This window comes from Pezoporus occidentalis, unplaced genomic scaffold (assembly GCF_034315485.1).
Source record: "Pezoporus occidentalis ecotype Australia unplaced genomic scaffold, CSIRO_AGI_Poc_V1 ctg26, whole genome shotgun sequence".
Lineage (NCBI taxonomy): Eukaryota > Metazoa > Chordata > Aves > Psittaciformes > Psittacidae > Pezoporus > Pezoporus occidentalis.
Genome location: NW_026914502.1, coordinates 5,176,077 through 5,198,373, shown reverse-complemented (window position 1 = coordinate 5,198,373; position 22,297 = coordinate 5,176,077). Strand labels below are relative to the sequence as shown.

The 22,297-nt window shown below is 38.1% G+C and overlaps 1 protein-coding gene across 9 annotated transcripts in view; it reads right to left on the bottom strand.

Moving 5' to 3' along the window:
• EPHA6 (EPH receptor A6) overlaps window positions 1-22,297 on the bottom strand; it is a 471,056-nt gene that overhangs the window by 72,892 nt on the left and 375,867 nt on the right. For 7 of the 9 annotated variants that reach the window (XM_062624018.1, XM_062624010.1, XM_062624011.1 and 4 more), the window contains one exon: window positions 3,412-3,534. The exons of the other annotated variants lie outside the window; for them this stretch is intronic. In XM_062624018.1, the coding sequence (XP_062480002.1) occupies window positions 3,412-3,534 (123 nt within the window). The remainder of the gene's footprint in view (window positions 1-3,411; window positions 3,535-22,297) is intronic. 9 annotated transcript variants of the gene reach the window in all.

The following is a 22,297-nucleotide window of genomic DNA, read 5'->3' as shown; positions in this document are numbered from 1 at the left end:
GCCTGCCAAAAGCTTTACTTCTACTGAAATGGCAGTACAGCAGTGACAGACTTCTGATGTAACTATCAAGTACAAGCATAGTTATGTCTAGGCTTAAAAACCACCTACATCTGAGGCAATCTATTTATACAGAAAGATGCAATGCCTCCTGCCAGCAGCATAAATTAATGTTTAATTTGGCTAAATGAGGATACCCTTTTACGTAAGTGAACCTTTGCGGAGTGCAAAAGCAGACACCCTATTACACAATACCGAACATCATCTGCCAGTGCAATGGTAAAAGAAATACAACCCCCACAACTACTGAATGAAAAGTATAAAGGGAAAAAAGGAAACCAACAGCTACACTGCCCTGCCAAGCTGATTTTCAAACACTTATTTATAGCATGCTTTCCAGTTTATTTCTGTGTTTCCTTTAAAACATCTGTGGGGGATTTTGTAGAGAAAGAAGATCTAAAAGCATTTTGTCTTTAGTAAGGAATAAATTTTCCAACTATTTTGGAGTAAATCTGCCACTTAGCTTGAGTTAAAGGCTTTGGAAAATAAAACCCATCCCATTATCTTTGTTCCAATGACTGTAACAGCAGAATAATGCAGGCATTTTAAGCCTTTCGTGTAGTTAAATTCACTGAAATCTTACACAAAAGCTGCATCTGAAGCCATTACATTATAATTCAGCAAAGTTATTAAACATTAAGTACTTCTGGTAGGCTTATGAAAGCTGCCGGCCAATATGAGCCCAACATATTAGATAATGAAAGTGGGGTCACTGTGCTAGCAAAAGCAGCAATTGAGCATGCCTCCCTCCAGTACCAATACACAAACAGCAATCCTCTCACTTTTAATGAGAGGGGAAGCCTTGGAGGCTGCATCAAGGCTGCAACGGGGAACTGATTTTGCCTGCCTGTTGCTAACAGCCAGAGGCTGCCATGATAACACAGACATCACTGCTTAAACACCTTCTTGGAGCATTGCTGCCTTGGGTGTCTTTGTTCCTTGGTAAAGCAATAGTCAGAAAAAAAGGTCAGGTGTTTAGTGCAGTAGTTTTCAATACAAAGGAACAAAGGGTACATCACTTCTGTTTGTTATTAAGAGATTCACGATACCAGGATGAACTTATACTTTCCACTGAATCAGTTTCAGTTCTGAGTCTCTCACGTCTTACATCAGTACTCCCTTCGACAAACCTCTTTAAAAAGAAATAAATGTATTAAACGTATGGGTTTTTTCCTCACATGCATGGCAATGCTGGTTTTAGCAATTTAAGACAGTTATCATGAAACGGAAATAGCATCCTCTGGTCATCTCTGCAACAGAAAGAAGCAATTCAGAATTAAGTTTATGCTTAATGTAAATACGACTATGATAAAATGAGAAATGAAGAGTTAAATAGCAGCCCTACAGGCATGACTGTTAGGATACATTTGTTAACAGCAATTTCTGACTTGAACTATGGAGTTTCATGCCACCCGGCCCCCCCATATGCACTCTCTCTCAAAGGAACACTCTTGTCCATCGCCCTTATTGCAGTTCTTCACTGGCTTTCAACTACCTGGCAAACCTCATTATCCAAAAGGTGGGCAGTCTTTCCCTTTCTCTGGGGTTGCTGCTTTTTTTGTTGCTGACACTATCAAACAATAACATGTATTTCCATTACCCTGCTAGGCTATATGGTGCACATCATGCAGCTGTATTTCAATTTTTTTCTCTGTTTTGAATATTTCAACAGATTGAATCAGAATTCTTAGTAAAAGACATTTAATAGCAAGAAATTTTGAAACCACATTTAAGATTTCTGCTTTAAGTTTAAAAATTGTGATAAAAAGCTTTACAAGCACGCAGAAAACAACAGTCCTGAGGATCTTATAAAATAAACCTGTAGGAAGATATGTAGTTGAGTTGCCAGTTCATGGGTGCAGTTAAACCATTTGTAATCTAATAGATTTATGCTATAGATAACACTACATTCAAAACAGAGAATTTTATTGGACCTGGACTATTTCCTCTTCCACACAGTTGTTTGGTTACAGATACCAATCTTATTGTGATTTTGACTGCCAATAGCCTAGGGTTTATTAAACACTCTGATAAACCAAGGAGAAAAATATGAAAGCATTTAACAAACTATTAAAAAAAGACACCCAAACAGTCATAAGAAAAGACATCAAAGTTGCTGAGGATCTTCTATTTAAAGAAAAAAATAAACAAAAGACATAATACCACAAAAAAAAAGGAAAAGGATTATCTTGTATTAGTGAGGCCTATAATGACTGCAATACATAAAATGGAACAGAGAGAAGCAGAACAGTTTCTTTTGTATAGCAAATCAATAACAGAATGTAATTTTTCATTTTTTCCCCTACTTTTACCATAAGAGATTTTTCTTTTTAAGAAAAACTGTAAGTAACATGAGAGGTAAGATGTCCTGAAAGGATACAAATGTGACATTGGCCCATGTACAGACTAATTTTACACAGAAATATGTAATTTGGAAAGGAGCAGAACTGAACTTGGATGCAGTTTTAACTGTAATTAAGGTGCGTGTATTTATTCTTCATTTCTTAGTTTTGATGGAAGATGATGCTTAATAGCGCTAAAAGAGAATGGAAACACATACAGCCTTTCTGGGAAAGGATGCCTCTAACCTGTCCTTTCCTGTTTCAGCCCAGTACCTGATAGCAGCCTGTTTACCTGGCATGGTGTTCTCATTCTTGCCCTACACTCAACCTTATACCAACCCTCTAGGGTCCCTCATGCCATCATCAGCTGTGCCTCTGCTGGGGACCTTGCCAGAGGCAGTACAGATTGCCACGCTGGCAACACAGGCAATGGGGCTTTCTCACTCATTTTAGGAGAATTATAGTAGCTCAAATTGTCATCAAAGTTTACTGATAAACATTAAGGCTGTTTTCATGAGATACAAGTTGCAACTACAGAAGCATACAAAGGATTTAAACACTACATCAATACATAATTAAATTTTCCTTTTCCAAATTCGTCTTGCTTCGATTTTTTAGCAAGGGAATGAAAATTTTTAGGGAAGAGTCACAGAAGCACATAAACCCTGTGCTTTTCTAGAGGCATTTTTAAAGTTACGTTTCTTTGGTGCACGTGGGCATGCTTCATGAAGTGTATGACTAGAGAATACCAGGCCTTCTCCTCCAATATTTAGGTTGATCACCGAACAACGCATCAGTTTCTCCCATAGTTTCTCTTTTACACTGCTTCAGGCTAGCTCCTGAAAAGTAATTTATCTTCACCATTTCCTTTCAGTTTGGCTTTTTATTGGAAGGAACATCTAGTCTCCCTGCCAGACCAATACCAAACGCTGTTTCCCTAAGATGTGTGGAGACATGGGGCAAATGGTAAAAGGAAAGACTGATGGTGGGGGGAATAGGCTGGAATACCTACCAGAGGAAATGCTGGGGGGTAAAGATCCACCCCCTGACACTGGATGTGAGGCCAGGATGCTATTTAAAAATCCCGCCCTCAGGAATCTCGAAAGAGACTTCACCCCAATGGTCGGAAAGGATCCTTTCAAAGAGATAAAAATGATCATTAATCAAATGACTTGTTCTTTGGCTGATAAAAGAAGTCGACTGTTTAAAGAAAGAATAACCAAATCTATGCAGAGTTAACAGTTTCACTGGAACAGATCTTATAAAAAGCAGTTAAAAAGTCTTTGTTGCTTTTTAACCAAGTCAAACAATACACAGCTTTAACCAGAAAGAGGTTGTTTTCTGCATACTTTGCAAATGAAGAACTCCAGCACCTTTAGGAATTGAAAAAAAAGGTATTTAAAGGCAAATTACAACTACTGGCTATTCATAATGCATTCCAAAATAACTGTGCTACAGAGGCATTTTACAGTTTTGTATACAAACCAAAGAGAGACCAGTAGAGGTGAAGCTATACCACCAAAGGTGTGTTTAATCTAGTATTTTAAAGCCACCTGACAGAAGTCTTGTCAGACAAGAGGAAAAGGGGAACCAGAATTTGGAGCTAAGTTACTGACTTCTGTGTCATGGCAGCTATATCAGCCAGAGCTTCCATCACATCTCCCAACAACTGTCAGTATATATGGATCCAGGCCAAAACCAGGAGAACAGACATGGTCCCTTTCTGCTTGCTCTCACCAGAAGCTTAACACACTTTATGCTTTCAATATAATAAACTTTTTATTCTTCTCATTGCCTAAATGTACAGTTTTATTTCTGGAAACAATCATTATCTCATCCACCTCTTTTAAAAGAAGTATTTGTGACATATCTATTAGAGTGATGATATGTGATAGTGATTTTATCATCTCATCCACTGTTTCAGCTTTCAGCACACATACAGAGATCTGGAGACATTATTTCAGCTAACTCGTGTTAATGCTTAGTTAATGCCAGCATCAAAGACGGATCTGAAATGAGAGCTCTACACACTGTGCTTAAAAGCACAGAGTCAAGATTCTCTCATCTTACAATAAATTTAAATCGACAATCAGAATAATTTAGGGGTTTTTGCAAGTACATCAAGCAAGCATCCATCCAAAATTTTAGGCATTGGCAGGTTTGTTTTCATCACCTTGCAGGTATTACACGATTGTTTTTTTAAGAGAAGGAAAACATCTTAGTTATTTATATACAATGAGAAAAAACAAATGGCCCTCTTGAAATTAATGCAACAGTTGTTTGTTTGCTTGGCTTCTTAACTCATAAAATACAGAGAGGAAAATCTGGCATCAAAACACACAGATGTATCTGCTGAACTTAAAGTAGCTTAAGAGAGCTTTGAATTTTTCTCTGCAGTTTTCAAGCAAGAGTTCTATTGTTTCTTCTCAATACACTTGCCCTTTAAATTTGTTATGGGACCTGCTACAGTCTGTGGGAGAAGAATCAATTTAATTAGTGCTCTGGATGCAGTATTTTTATATAGGATGGCTAGAGAGAAGGCACAGAAGTTTTCCCTCTGACCACTCCTGAAAAGCCCTCAGCATTCCTGTAGAAGTGTTGCCAACATGGATAGAGTCCAGAATGAAATACACAGAAATTCAGTATTAAAATGGGAAATTGTTTCATTAACTCCAAGATATCCGGTACTAAACAGCATCCTAAAACATGAAGGCTAAATAATGAACATACAAAGGCTTCCCAAATAAAACTTTGCTTCTCTGATTCAAAATAGGAATTATACCAACCATAAAGCACACCCACTGTGAGTCACATACCATATGTACAAAGCTTCAGAAAAGCCAAACAGCATGAGCTGCACCATCGACATTTTCTTACATTTAAATGGTGTTAAATGCCAAATAACTCATTTCCTAGCAGTCTTACAATAAGTTGCTTTGTTATAGAAGGTAATGAAGACACACTCAAATTCATTTCACTTATTGTACATATTCAGAAATGAAAACGAGGAGCAGCAAATTTTGGAGCAATTCAGTCAGTGAATACTAAGAGAGCTGGAGGAATAAAATTATTGAGGCTTTATAAGCAGCAAATAACTAAAGGAATACATACAAATAATGTTTTACTCTCACACTTAAAAGATTCAGTTGCGTAAGTGTAAAATCTTGGTGTCATTTGAGATGCTCCAGAAAATCAACACTCATATCTGACTGGCAGATCTGACAGTATCTGCAGGAGATTTGCACTCTTTGTAAGTGGCAGGAAAAGGAAAAGCAGTATTAATTGGGTATCTATGAGCAGCCATCTAGTGTTGTTTTAGGCAATTTAATCCCATCCATATAGTCTACTGTCACTTCAAAAATGCCTCTGATTAAGTAGAAGAGAGAGTTACAAGAACAAGACCTCACTTAGTCTCTCCTAGAAGTCCACAAACAGCTTCTGAAAAGAATGATAACATTCAGCCCTGATCAGTATCCATCAACACAAAACTGCCAACAAAGGAGAGGCTGAAAGTTCATTAATCTTTTGATACTATTGCCTGCAAAATGGGAAAATGGTTTGAGATAATTACATGACTATATATGTGACATTGATTATCATTGCACATAGTGGGTAAAGAAAATTAATTCTCTTACATCCCATCAACCACCACCAGGACAGAGGTTTGATAAGAGCCTTGGGCATTTACAGTAACATAGGAGCTTACTCAGATTTTAACTTGTCTGCATTAAAACATTCATTAAATACTTGAAAGAAACTTTGCAACAAAAACCTGTGTTCAAGACAGAAAGGGAGAAAGCTCTCTGGAAATACCACAGAAAAGAAGGGAGGGGTGAGCATGATATTAAGGAGAAAACATCAGTTTTGCAGAAATACAAAATTCTGTGTGGAAAGCAATTCACAATGATTATATTTCCTTCTAACTGTTTTTTTTTCCAATTGGGCAATGAAGACGTCGTCTTTCCTCTTTTTTTTTCCAAACTGGAGTCATGCTTTGCTAAAGCCCACCAAAAACGTGCCTGCTGCTTCGTATCCTGCTGCTTTATGCTCCAAATTGGAAAAGCAATAGTCATTTTTTAGAGGTGTATGCTAGCAATAGAAATCTTAATGCTTAATTTAAATCATCTCTTTGAAGCAACCACTCTGGACACTTTCAAGATGCTAGGATATTATTTCTTTAGTTAAACAAATTCCTTGAGAAATGCTATTCTGTCAGGCACATCATATGGAAACTACTGCTTTACGCTCGTTCTGTTGTTCCGCGTAAAAATCAACGCTTATTGTTGCAGTGGGTGCCGTTACACTAATGGGAAGGACTTTTAGTATAAGGTTTTACTGGTTCTAAATTGGGAAAAGGAGACATTAATATTAAGCCACAGTTCCTCAGGGCTCTGAAATACAGCTTTTGTTTAGCAGCTTACTGGTATGGATTTATTGAGGAAAAAAACCCAACCTCTCCCTGCTCCATGAACATTATGCCACCTTAACATAGGAAAATGCATTAGCTACAGGTATTAGTTGGAAAAGTGCATTGAAACGGTAAAAATATATGACAGTACTCTGAATAGCTGACAGTTCATGAAGTATACACTGTTTACTGAGTCCTGTGATACCAGTTTATAACTCAAGGGTAAATTCTTCTGTTTCACAATTACAGCAGCTAAGTGCCTGTGCTCAGAGGCAGTGGGGGAGTGCTGAACCAATTAGCCTGCCTTCCACCTTCATCTCTTGTTCCAGGGGGAATATCATCCCACAAATTGTAGAATTTGATAGGGAAATCACTGGCATCACATCCTAAACTGGCATAGTTTTAGTAGCGTATTATCACACAGAGAAGAAGGGCAAGAGTAGATAGCTGGGTTTAGGAAATACATATGCTTAGCTCAGCTCCGGAGTACATACACTAATTCGCACACAGTTATTAGCTCTTGCATCATGGCCAAGCAGAAGGAACAGACATTTCTCCCCACACCAAGGGCACATCCCATGGACTAGGTCTAGCAGCAGCGTAATTGTGCTTAAGAGCCATAGATACACAAAGGACAGACGGCTCTGCCACACAGCTCAGCAACAGTACTCAACTGATGGATGGATGGATGAAGAGAATGGTGCCAAAGACACTTGGTACAATACTGGTGGAACAAAATGAACTAGAGTGGAATGCACAACTTCTGTTTGGGGGGGGGGGCTTGTTAGCTGTAGTAAAAATCATTTAAAAGAAACTAACTCACAGGGACTGAGCCAGCTGATAAACTTTAACCTGACCCATTATTTTTGCTGCTGACACTTTACAGACACTTCAGCATAAGACCCTCAGAAACTGAAGACAGTTTAGTTCTGCTAATGACAGTACACGCTTACTCACCATCTGCTGACCTGAGCTTAAGCATTCCCCCCAGTTTTGCTCCCATATGCAGTAAAGTGCCAGCACACTAAGGGCTGTCTTTGGGGCCCACATCCCACCCTTTCCTTCTCTCCAGCCGCTGGGTTCTGTGCCCTGCTACCATCAGCAGCACTTAAGCCAATGCCATGGTAGTCCCCTGGGTCCACAGGACTCACAGGGATGGCATCTGAAGTTCCTAAGTCATGCAGATACAGGCAGGCAGGGCCATCAATCAGCTTGTTCTGTTTGTGCCAGGGTCCCTGGGCCTTACTGAGAGCAAACAAAACACTTTTTTTTTCACTACAGCAACTGTGCTTGTAGTGCAGCTGGTGGAGATTTGCTTTTCAAAAGGAGAACCTGGCCTAGTTCAAGATGTCCCTGACTGTTGCAGGGGGTTGGATTAGATGGCCTTTGAAGGTCCTTACCAAACCAAACTATTCTGATGCTATGATACAGTGAATGCTTCAGTCTCTGCATTGTGTCTAACGACCTGGCTGAAATAGGTTATTGGAAAGCCTGCTGAAGATGCAGACAGCTCTTCAGCCATGTTACCTGCTGTTGGTTTTTCTTGTTTATTATACTTTAAACTGATCCATTACTTTCTGCAGGTGGAATTGACCATTTCAGGTGTTGTGCATTTATGCGCATCTGAACAGCTTCAAAGTCCAAAGGAGCTCTTTGGCTGTTCAATTTAATAAACAGGAAGGAGATGTTATAGAGAGGTCACACTTCTTTTTACTAGTACCCTCTTCTTACTAATACCATCAAAAGAAGACTTTAGTTTGTTACTATTTTCCCATAGATTTTGCTTGTAATTTTGGAAAAAAGAAAAAATATAAAGTCAGTGTATTCAATATACTCCTCTTTCTTCCCCTCCCCACCCCTCCATTTTTGTTTTATATAGTTTCTTTCATTGGTGCTTTTTGTCATACAGGGATTGTAAAATATAGCTAAGAGAAATTTCTTAGGCTTTGGGGAGCTCAGTAAAAGGGCTTGTCATGGTTTAACCCCAGGCAGAAACTAAGCACCATGCAGCCGCTTCCTCACTGCCTGTCCCCCAACTCCTATGGGTTGGGGAGGAAGATCAGAAAAATCTGTGGGTTAAGGTAAGAACTTGTACTGATATGTGAAATATAGTAAAGTATAGTAACAGCAACAACAATAATGAAAAGGAGAGAGAGGAATAAAACCCAAGGAAAACAGGGAAAAAAAAAACAACAAGTGATGCACATTACAATTACTCACCACTTGCTGACCAATGCCCATACTGTCCCTGAACAGCAACTGGAAGCTCCTGGCCAGGTAGCCCAGTTTATATACTGAGCGTGATGTTCTATGATATGGAATATCCCTTTGGCTAGTTTGGGCCAGCTGTCCTGGCTTTGCTCTGTCACAACTTTTTGTGCATCCCTTCACTGGCAGAGCATGGGAAACTGAAAATCCCTTGACTTAAGGTAAGCACTTCTGAGCTACAGCTGAAAGATTGGTGTGTTATCAACATTATTCTCATACTAAAGCCAAAACATAGCACTGTGCCAGCTACTAGGAAGAAAATTAACTCTCTCCCAGCCAAAACTGAAACAGGGTTATAATGAGCTTTTGCATTCAGTTTGGTAGGAAGCAACAGAATGACTTCAGGATGTTTTCACTCCTAACTACGTTCTCATGAAGGTGGGACTGTAACACTTAGTAATGAAATAGCAGAGGACAAAATGTAGAAAGAGTTTTCCTGCTCTGAATTATCCAATGTTACCGCTCAATATCTGAGAAAAGGCTGGCTCTGTTATGAGCACCTTCCATTCTAATATAAAACCTGTTTCATATTGTTACTAGTGTTTCCACAGGGAAGCTAAAAGAAGGCTTAGAGCATGTTTTGCAAAATTATTTGTAATATACCCATTATGGAAAGTACTGAAAACCGGTCAACTTCTCTCCCACATGATTTTATTGATGCATACGTTCTAGACCATCAGGAATTGCACATTACTTCATAATCTTTTATGGGGGAACATATGGAAGCTTTTCATGAGGAAAGGCTTTATAAAACTTGAAGTTACGGTGTCAGAATACAATTTGTAGTGCATTCAAAAGGCTTGACTTGGAATGAAAAAAAAGATCAGAAGCACGGCTAAAATTTCTTCCTGATGAATGTGTTAGATCGTATTTTTAGTACACTTAGAAATCATTCATCTGTACCGTTGATTTTAACCGTTTTGAATGAACTAATCTGGAGACTTAGAATATAGTTTGAATAATGTATTTTAGAGCTTTTTGACACATTCAAGCAAAGGCGATATAGAACAGTACGCCTCAATTTTCACTCACATAACTTATATGTCTTAGGTAAATGTAATTTTCAAGATCACTAAACAATATTTTGCAGTAGAGATCATAATTAGAGCACAACAAACATTAACAACAATGAGTGTGCTTGCCCCTATTGACATTGCAGAATCACAGAATGGTTGAGGTTGGAGGGGACCTCTGGAGGTCATCAAGTCCAACAGAATCATGGGAAGACTTCCACTACTTCACAAATAATACAGTGAGAATGCACGAAGGCTAATTTCTGCTCTAAGCTAGTAAAACCAAACCTGTATGAAGAGCATTTTGCTGTGCAGAGGGAAATCTATGCTCTAATGTTCAGCAGCAAATTTTCAAAGGGTGGCCTGAACTTATTTCCCCAGATTCCGCTCGAGTAAACGACATCATCACAGAGCACTCACAAATATTTGTGTCAGGCTTGAATGCACTTTCAAGAACTCGTAGGTCTTTAACTGCCTTCATCTAAGCAAAGCAGCGTGATTGTTTTATACCACTGCCATAAAATACAGAGCTTGGAATCTTAACTCAAAGTAGAAAGTACTGTTAGAACACTTAAATATTCTAAATATGCAGCCAACGTAAAACTGAGAACATCTTCATTTACCAGGTAGACTCTGACTAATTAAGTTGAAAATAGTAATTGCCTGACACATCTCCAAGGGAACAACTACTAAGGAAATTACATCATTTACATTAGTAGATTTAGCAAGATGTCAAAGTATATGAATACAAGAAACAGGGAAACAAAATACAAAGTACTCTTGGAGGGATGTAGTTGAGGACTTCTCACTGTGGTACTTTCAAACAGTGAGACTGGAATTCCTTCTGAAGGAACTCCTGTCAACACCTAAACCAGCAAAAGTCCTTTGCACCTGTTGTGCTCAATTTAAGGTCTGGAACTTAGGCAAAATAGCGAATTATTTGGCAGAACCTCTTCAGGTAATGGATTTTCACAATTTCAAATACAGAGCACTGTCTAGGCAATGAAGTTGCGAAGAAACTGTGTAGGTGAATAGTAACTCAAGCAAGGTCTTTATTATAAAACCTGGGTGCTGTTGCTAGTTCTTAAGATTAAAGATAAACCACAGTGAGTGTCCTAGGTTCAGCAGCTTAAACCATGACAGCGAGGCAGCACTTTTGTCCTAGGATGTGGCATAAGTATATACTGTCTCCTTGACACATGCCCATGGAAAAGAAAATTGTATGTCCTGTTTAGAAGGGAGCTGCTATGAGCTTCAGCCACATTCTCAGTCTGTGATACAGCTGCCCGTACCCCTGGAATAATCCAGAGGTCCTTTTGTCTGCCTCTGAATAACTATCTCACTTCGCTGGATTTCAGTATCTCACTTCAAAAGATGATCCAGATTTAACTTTAGTTCTGACAGAAAAGGAGAAGAATCCCAGGAACTTGTTTGCAACACCATGCAACTTCATTTTTTTGGAGCGCTGTAACTTAGACTCTACTAGTGATTTACTCTAAGACTAAACTCTGCTGCCTAAATTTAAAAGAAGAATGCATCTCATCCCCAATTGGAAGTATTACTCTTTAAAACTAAATGGATTTTTTAATATATTTGTGAGCAAGTTGGTCACCCTTAATCAAAACACACTGTAGGAAAAACTCTGAGAAATTGAACAAGCTGCATCATATGTTTCTCCTGAATAGACTGAAAAAATGGATTAACAGATGCTTAAAATTTCTTTTTGCTATATTTTAGCGAGATTCTATGCACTTGAAAAAAATATTTTTGGAAAAGAAAAAAGGTAAAAAATAAAGGCATTTTTTTCCATATTATTCTGCATAATAAGTTTTCTCAGAAAAGGATAAAAATTAACATTGCACTACACAACATCCCCAGCAGGACCGCTCTTTTCCAAAAGTCAGCTGCCATTATTCTCAGCTGCATCTTGCCTACAGTTAGGTAGTTGTTCTGAAAAGTGCAGCACCTTTCCAAAGCACTCAATGAGCCCAGATTCAGAAATAGTTCTTAAGACAGCCATTAGATCACTGGAAAGAATATGATGTAGCAGCCTTTTATGACAAAATGCTGTGACAGAAATATATGTGGTGCAATAGAAAAAACCCACACCTGTAGAGGACAATCCAGGGAGTGGAAGATAACACCTTTGTTGACAAATCAGTTTTCAGTTACAAACAGTGGCAAATCTTACTTTACTTTCAGTTTGATTTTAATTCTGAATTTCCTTAAATCTTCTTGGTTTGGGATTAATAAAGCATCCACATATTTTGGCCTCAATTCTGTGAAGAAGACCCCTATAACCTAGTTCTTTAAAAGGCCTGCTCTTTTCTGTATCAAGTCTCCTGATCTCTGCTCCAGACTGAAATTCATGGGATCTACCTGGAAACATGAAGAACAGAAACACTTGGTAGGGCAAAGTTGCTGTTCTGGCCCCCAACCCTGGTGAGTTTAACCTTGAGATCCTTGTGAAAGACAATGCTTTCCTATGAACCTGAAGCGCTGGAATACTCTTATTTCTTGATTGGTGGATGGGAATACATCCAGACTTAAGAATATCTACATAGAATGACACTATTACAGAAAATCACAATTATACCTAGTTATGACTTCTCTGGGAGAAAAAAGCAAATGCTGCAAGAAGCTTACAATTCCTAAGGAGGAACTGATGGAAATTATAGAATATTTGGATAGAACATTAACATCTAATTTAATTTCCCTTGCTGCTTCTAGACAAACAGGCAATTTGGGAGAAAAAACTGAGGCAATTGCTTGAAAGAGTTCTACAAACACTCTAGCCATTTATTTTGTGATGTGTTAAATGTCAGTGCACACTGAAGTTCTGCTTCCTGAGAAGACTGGTGCGACAACATTAATACGATTAAGGCTTTTAACAGAAACAACAACTGTTGTGTTGAATCATCTCTGTAGTCTTAATGGAATAGTAATTGGAAATAGTGTGCTTCTGCTATGAGATAAAATAATCTGTGTGTATTTAAGCTGTATATTAAATAAGTATTTTTCAGTCGGTGCTTAAACTGAAAATAGCTTTAGCACTATGCCAAACAAGAACTCTGAAATCTTTATGTATTTAAAGTTCTGTATGATACCCAGAATGCTGTTCCAAGAACTGCATGCTGTACATTTGGACTTCATGACCATGCAGGTACTATCAAATTAGATAGAAAGAAAATGAAAATTACAGTTTTCACGATAGAAAATGCAAGGCTGCAACATTGGCCAAGCCCTCTGTCATTCATTTTGTACACATCCTGATTTGGGGAATGACCACTGATAACTAGTAATACAGATTTCATTTCAGTCATCTTTTGATCACCCAGTTTTTGTGATTTTGGAAAGAAAGATCCTGAATGACAACCTGCCCATTCCTGTGATATGGATTTCTTCATCCTTTAAGACAGAAACCTCCTATATGAGATGTTGATGGGGTCTTATAAATGTGATGGTTAAGAAGCTCTATGGGCTTTTAAATTTTCGTATGTTCCATAAAAAGAGAGATAATATGTTTTAATTTTGTACTTAATGTTTAAAAACTGCAGTGAGTTTTAATTTAGTGAGTGAAGTAGCTTTTCATGGATGACATCTGACGATGAATGCATTCATGCAGCCTGCTGTACATTCTGCAGTTCTGCAATTAAAGCTCTGATTACCCACTCTTTTAGCCTTGCTAGCCTGCAACAGTATGAACAAGGAGCAGGAGATAAACGCTCTCCACTTTCAAACAGTAATCAGCACCACTGAAGCAGGCTGTTTCCAGTCAAGAAGAACACTGGGGGATGAATTTCCAAAGAGTCAGTTGACAAAAAGTTAAACAAATGTAGAGTATAAACTGAGGCTGAGGATTCCTTTCACTAGTCACATTAATACCATTCACAATTCACATTTCACTAATAGGGATGAAATTAAGTACAGAGGTTTGATTTTCTTCTCGGTTACTAACACCAAGTGACTCCCTCAAATACGCAATGCCAAAATCAGAAGGTAGGAAGAGTGCCATCATTATCATTACCATAACCTCAGATGAACTCTTGATTAGAAATGTATTACATACTGGTTTACGTTTACAAATCTATATGCTACATAGAAAACCCATCTGTGCCTAGGCTCAATGCAGATGTCCCAGCCCACATCTGATAATCCATGTTAGAAGCCAGGTTTTAGGCAGCTCCTGTAGCTATCTGATGGGCTGTGGCATATGCATAGGCATTCTGCTTCCTTTTTTGTTGGTAAATGCTAAGGACCAAATAGAATTAGCTGTGTCTGTTAATTATCTCTTTGTGGATATCAGTGTATACAGAGGATTTTCTTTCAAGCTCAAAGACCACCTGGCGTTAAGGGTGAATGCCATGTGGCAAAACCTCTCTCCTTTGATCTTGTGCTAGTTCTGGCAACAGCAATTCTGGCAAGACGAATGTTGGGCAGTCAGCATTTACACAGGCCACAAAATCACATTCTTCAAAGCTTATAAAGGTATTCATTGAAAACTGGAAATAAATTGCCAATCTTACCTAAAACAGCAGAACAGTGCATGCTGAAGAATGTACTCAACTACAGCGGAGAGGAAAAAAGCAGAAAGGAAAGAGTGGACACGCATTTCCAAAGTGGGTAAGTTATTATCAGTCTAGGGAGAAATTGAGAAGTTTCTGTTGTTTCAGGAAGAAAGGAAACCCATTATGTGATTCTAGCAACAGTACAGTAGCTTGTCTCAGATTTCTACTATTATGAAAATTCGGTACTAAGCTTCTCTAGATGAAATACTGAAATAAAGCCATTATCAGCTAAACTTACTTACTTTCAAATTTTATTCAGCAGAAATTACCTTCTTAAAATTTAATATAAAAATTATAATACTTACCAACTGATGTAGTCATAAATCTATTCTGAAATTACAGACTAAATACATTTGTATCTTCAAATGTATTCAGGATTGTTCTTAGCGTTTTGTGCTTGTATTTAGAACATACTTCAGCTGAACATTCTGTAAACTCATGCCATTGAATTATGTTTTCTTAAATAACTATTTATTCCCACATTGCTTCTCTCTTTCACTTGCGTCCCCCTTAAAAGGTTTATCATCTCCTCCTGATTTATAAGTAGTGCCAAAGCTATGCTTATCTGTGAAGAACTGTGAGATGTATGAAGCAGTAATTTTTGCAGACTGTATTTCTAACCAAAACTTCAAGAGCCTGGAATGGATCCCAGAGAGTTTGCATCTAAATTGTTAATTCATCTGGAACCTGAACTACGTATGTATTAAGAATCAGAAAGACAACTATAGTCTGAGAGGTGGATACAGCAAGACTCACAGTAAGTAATGACAGGAATGTGGAGGTCAGAAATATACAAAGAATATCAAGTGATGGGCTAAGTTAATAGATTCTGAATAAACAGATTACAGATAAAAGCTATTAAAGTGATGGCATTATTTTGTGTGGATGCTGATGATAGTGCTGGAAGAACAGTGGAAGCAGAAATTTTGTATCTGCCTTGGCTGGAGCCGCAATGCTGACTGAGATCAGGAAGCAAAATGTGCGAGTGTGTGTTCACTGCAAACGTCTCTCATTAAAGTTCTCACTTGCTCTCCAGAGCAGAACACAGAAAACACATGGCACTTTTCAACAGACCATTGCTCAAACAAGTCTGAACAGATTTTCATTGCATAATATGCCTGTTCTGCTTCCAAATGTCAAAGATTTCTTGCTAATCACTGGAAACGGTTACTTTCAGTAGCTTTCATTTCTGCACGCTGGTAAACTAATCTGTATGTGGGAAGCATGTCCCAGCTGGCAATATTCCATGCAAGTGCTTTGATTCAGTTGTGACAAGGATGCATCTGGTTTGAGATAAACAAAAACTCTTATTCAGGGAAACCTATTTGTGGCTTGCTAAAACAAAGTGGTAGCACTTCCTTCTCGGGATGTCCCTTTCTTCTCTCTGTTCTCTTTCTGTCCCTTCCAATGCATTAAAACTATAGCTGATTATAGAAATCCTTGCATTAGAAAGAAGATGATGTTGTAAATAAGCAAAGGTTTCTTTCATCCAAATCTCCTGTTTCCATAAAATACAATATCAGATCATTTATATGAGAAAGTTAATAATCCCTATTTTAATTCTTCTCCTTCATATGAATCTGCTGTTAATGATATCTACCTCTTTCCATTAGAAATTTAGATATAATCCTTAAGATGTATTAAAAACCACAATACAATCTCTTGAGGAAGAGGTTTATATGACAGTGCTTCTGCATGTGACAGCTTACATGTGTGACATCTGGACAGCCCCTATCATAACCACCTTATGAACTATGGCTGATGGCCACTCTATTTTGAGGTGACAGGAGAATAATCACAAAGCTCTTTCTAATTCTAGTTCAGGTTATTCTATGGACCACAACTTGTCCTTATATATTAACCTCTACCACACTGCTGGCATTACCTCTTCAACTAATTACTTGCTGGTCTTGTACGTGCTGTTTCATCACAAATTTGGCAAAGTGAACTGGTAGGCCTAAGCAACATAGAATAAGAAGAAATATTTTTTCATTCCTTATTCATATACTTGCAGACAAATGTAAAATTTAGAGATGTGAACAACAGAAGGGGCACAACTTTTCTGGAACAGCTTTAATGCCTCAAACATTCATCCACCTAACCAAAGCTCAAACATACAAGCTGATCTGTTTGAATAGTAGGTGAATTAGGGTACGTTTACACATTGCTGATTTCTTCTGTGAAGGCTTTAACTCGGACAGCTGGTAACTAGAACCTGGCAGCATAACATGGTCAACAGTACTAACACCAATACTACTGGTCCACAAAGACTGTCAGTATATCCAGTATGAGAAAGCACAGATAACAGTGCTCTATTTTCAGTGACACAGACATTTACAGTAGCTTTAAAAAGTTATTTAAGGATCTCAACTTGCCAATAAAAATCTAGTTGCTATCTTGTACCCATTTAATGAGACATGCATTTTCTGAGGCTTGTGGAGTACTAAGATACATACCTCCGTCCTTAGATAGCTAAAATACACTGGATTAGAAAAGATTAATATTACTTATAACATTCACTATATTTTACAACTCTTCTGTAATAAGGTTCCAACATTATTATTTAGCTTAGATTCTGGCTTCAACAGCACTCTGCCCCCTGGGTTTTTAAACACTTCATAAATACAGTTGGACTTGATCTTAGAAGTCTTTTCCAACCTTAATGATCCTATGATTCTATGACAAATGAACTTCTGAGTCTCTAGATTAAAATCTTCATACATATAAGGTAGGCTTATCCAAAGAATTAGAAAAATGCAAACAAAATGGTGATGGTGAACACAAACTCTTCACCCGCGGGCAAACTTTGGGCAACATTAAGATACACAATCGAATTGAAAGCACTCAGGATACGTTATTAGTTTGATACATTCGTGTAAATTTGAATTTAGTTAAACCAGTGAAAATAGCATCTGTTTCTCTTAAAAAAATAACAGTGGCAACTGAACAGTCACGATGATTATGTCTCCCATCTTTCAACTTGTCATCTCAAGGAGAAGCTGTGTTCCTTGGTATCAGACACGGATCTAGACAAACATCTGCCATGGGGCTGAAACATCAAATTATCTCTATTATTCTGACATCTAATCTAGATTTCTCCCATGAAAGTTTAGTCTTAGTGTAACATCTTAACTCAAAATATCATGAAAAAAGTATAACTTGGTATGAAAAGGCTTCTATCCTAAGCCAGACACATCTGTTAGTTTATTATCAAGAAGCAACTGTAATCCATGAAAATACAGAGATATTCCTCTGACAGCCTTCCTGGTACAAGGCCTTATCTTATGTCACTGCAGCCCAGAGCAGTTTTACTGCCACTCTTCCATTATTTAGGTGATTGGTAGAACAAGAACTACAAATGCAACTAACAGACTAATGACAGCACAAAAGAAAGTTAGTAAGCAAATTAATGAGTCAATGAGATGACAGTTATGAATACACTACATCACGATCCATATATATTCCAAATAGTACTGTGTGATTGAATTCTTTTTCCTTAGCACTTTCCTCAAATTTCCCCAGGAAATTTCTGATTAAACTACTGCACATTCAGGGTAATAACAGCTGGGAAACTGTCCTCCGTGTTCCACTGTCAACCTGCAAAGATACAAATAGCATGGTCCAGTGCTTTTGCTGCTGTTCTGTTCTCTCCTTAATGACTGTGATGCCAGAACTAAAATTGTGTGTCTGTATCTAAGAAAGACCAAAATAGAATGCTAGGCATGCTAGGCAATGTTAGGAAATGCTAGGACAAACTGTGAGAAAGCACAGGATAAAATTCTGGAAGACAAAGTGGGTTAATGGAGATAGCAGTGAACACACAAATACATCCTGGGGGGGAAGACTAGACAGCCAGTTGGTTCACAGAGGAAGATCTACATATAATAATAACTCAAAACAAAAGCCACTATTGAAACCCATACATATTTAAAGATTAGTAGCACAGTTTACATTACAAATAATTATTTCCTGCCAGAGTGGATACAGTGGATGCTGTAGTCATACTTTAAAGTCATACTTTAAAAAACATACAAATTGACTGGAAAGAGTCCAAAGGAAAGCATTAAGACTGAGCAAAGGTCTTGCAAACATACACCATGAAGAAAAACTTGACAGAACCTGGGTGATTTACTGAAGACAGTAAAGACATTATAATGGTCTACAAATGTTAAATATTACTGCGAAGAGGAAAGGCACAAACTGTTCCACCACACACAGGGAAAGAGCTAATGGCCTTAAGATGCAGTAAAAAAAAATAATTCAATTTAACACTAGAAAGGTTAAGTATGAGGATAGTTAAACACTCAACAGATTGCCCAGGGAGGCTGTGGAATCTTCACCAGTGGAGGTTTCTGCGAACAGGATAGAGGCAAGCATCTATCCAGACTAGTTTAAATGTAACTGATTCTGCCTTGTGGCAGGAAGATGGACAAGACTCAGCCACATGTATACTTACTAGTGTGCTATTGCCTCCATACAGAATAAGAAATGAATGTACAGTCACCAAAATAAATCAACCAAACACAGCTTGTGAATCAGGATTATTAATTGCTTAATATACACTCTTTAACACTCTCACTCCTTTAACTGTCAATTGCAATTGCAATTGTCATTTATAATTTTCCCATCCTTGCTTATATGGTTTTCCTACAGAGGCAGCGTATCAGCCATGTTGTTGCAAACCCGTCAGGACCCTGCAATGTCGTCCCCCCCTGTCACTCATTAAATCTTCTGGCTACAGTTTTCATAAAAGCTCCTACCCTTCATATATCACCTACACACTATAACTATCATGCCCTCTAACTTATTATACCACTTTATTCTCTACTATCATGGTGGAGAAAGAAATTGCATACTACACTCAGAATGGAAATGCAATCACTTCAGTTAATAATGATGTGATTATGCAAACTGAAAACCATGATCTTGCTTAAAAAGAAAGAAAATATGAACTCTGGCAATTTCATGTCTACTTCATCTTTTATGGCTGTTGCTATGAATTATTTTGTTACCTATTTTTCTCCTAGAACCACATCCCACAACAAGGTACCTAAATATCTTTGAAAGTCAAGTCCAACATGTCTGAATACAGACACCTGAAGCCAAAGGATCCTGAAGAAAGTGAAATTGTGTTTCCTGGATGTAACCTATAAAGTAGAATTACAGAGGTTTAGTTACGTTCAATGCTGTATCATGGTCAGAATAAGCTGCTGCTAACAAGATGTTAGCTGTTTGACAATATGCTTTTTCTTCATTGCTTATCGTCCTGTCAAAGATGTTACAACAGAATTGACAGTTATAATGTATAGCTTGCTAGCTGCAAACCAGAAAAGCAGAACAGCAGAAATGTAACTGGTTTAAACTACAGGAAACAATAATGGCACTTGGATTTTTGCAAACAATTCTCAGAATGTAATGAATGAGAGAAAAAGAAAAATTCTTTTTTTTTTTTCCAGATGTTTAAAAGCTGATTTAAGTATCTACCATTCAGGACAATCAAGAATCATTTTTTGCCAGCAACCTTCAACAAATGGAGTGCATGGTAGCTTGACTGTGTTACTTGAAATACCCGCATGCATGCATGCATGCATGTGTAGAAATCGGATAATCACAGAATGGATTGGGTTGGAAGAGACCTTAAAGACCATCTAATTCCAACCCCCCTTGCCATGGACAGGGACACCTTCCACTAAACCAGGTTGCTCAAAGCCCCATCCAGCCTGGCCTTGAACACTGCCAGGGATGGGACATCCATAAATTCTCCAGGCAATCTGTTCAAGTCTTTCACCACCCTCAGAGTGATGAATTTGTTCCTAATACCTAATCTGAATCCACGCTTTTCTAGTTTAAAGCCATTCCCCTCTGTCCTGTCACTACATGCCCTTGCAAAAAGTACCTCTCCAGACTTCTTGTAGGCCCCCTTTAAGTATTGGAAGACTTTATAAGGTCTCCTTGGAGCTACTTGTCACCAGTCTCCACTTGGACATTGAGCAATATGCTTCATCAGACAAATTAATCTCTATGCCCAATGCCGTATCAGCCTACTGGCTAATACAACACATATAGAGTCTCATCACCACTTTGTGTCCTAGTGGATTGTCCATAAGCAGAACGGAGGATATTCAGCAATGAATAATGTCTTCATACCCTGCTGTGCATCTATGCTGCACGAGGCAGCCTGCCAGTGCAAGGCTGGCTTCAAGGGGTGGGTCTGAAGGCATTTTGGTCTCCAACAAGTACATCTGTGCCTGGAGGTGCCAGTGATGTCTCAGCGATGTACTGAGAATACTGACAGAAGTAAATGTCAAGCTTTGAAATGGGTTACACTGCAGGTTATAAACTGCTACAACGCTAACATGGAATTTATTAACATTGTATGTTTTCTGTTGGCCCTAAAGGTTTTACTTTTCAGAAATCAGGGATAAGTACTGTAATGGAGGTCACAATTTTTTTAGTGTATAATCATAATCATATTTTGTCAGCTACTTCAAATGGTCACAACTTAACTCTTAAAAGGTCAACACTTAAACTTTGCACAATCACATTTCCTGGAAGTACAATTTCACCATACATGACTAAGCTGAGGATGTTACAAACACTGCCACAAAATTTCCTCAGTCCTTTTGCGTAATAGCCAAATAGACATTGCTGTGTAGAATAAACACATGCACTGCAAACGTATCACCTTTCAAATTGAATTCTGAACTCCATTTAACAGTCTTAACCTGCTAACTGGTTGGAAAAAAGGGCAGCATGAAATTCATTACACTGAGGGTTCTAAGGCTTAGAACACAATGTCTTAGCTGAAAAAAACCCAAACCCAAAAAGACTGTTATCACAGCATTTTTGAAAATTGAAAAATGGGTCAGATATGAAGAGCTATATCCTGCAAATTGTAGTGAAGGAGGAGCATGGTGCTGCACTGCCTTCCTCACGGACAAGGCAAAGCATACTGACATCAGGACTCTTCTTGTACTGAACAGGTTACACACGATAATGTAAAGAGAAACTTAATGATTAAAGCTTTGAATTAATCTGCCAGATGACTGACTAAAGATTCCAAAACAAGCTTATATTGTAATAAGCAGAAAGTCACTAAAGCAAAACAGTGAGGAGACAATAAGGGAGTTGAAGGTGATGCTCCAAATCCAGACTTAATGTTAAGAGGATGTGAACTTACACAAGAACCAAAACTCTGGGCGCTGCCTTCATTCATCCTCCTTTTGTAATGGGATTAATTTGAGACTTCTTCTGGAGAATAACAAGGTACATAATGCTGTTAAAGAAAATGAATGTGCTAAAAGTATTGCTCTTGAACGTCTCACAGGTTCAAATCCTCCAGCAGTCAAAGTTCAGAAAGGGAAGCAATTCCTTAGAAATTCATTCTAACAATTGAAAGCTATTTGGGGTAAAGTCTGAGGAGAAGGAGGGGAACAAATAAAGATTATTACTACAATAAAGCCCTTGCATGCATTGATACTGTGAACTGACACAATATTATACATTACTGACAAGGCTGTGCTGTAAACTATTATGTAGGATATCATAAAGCTAAACTAACTATAGATTCCAGTTTGGCTAATGCAACACCAATGACTTCTTCCAGTACAGTTACAATACTCAGTGACCACTTTTTCATGT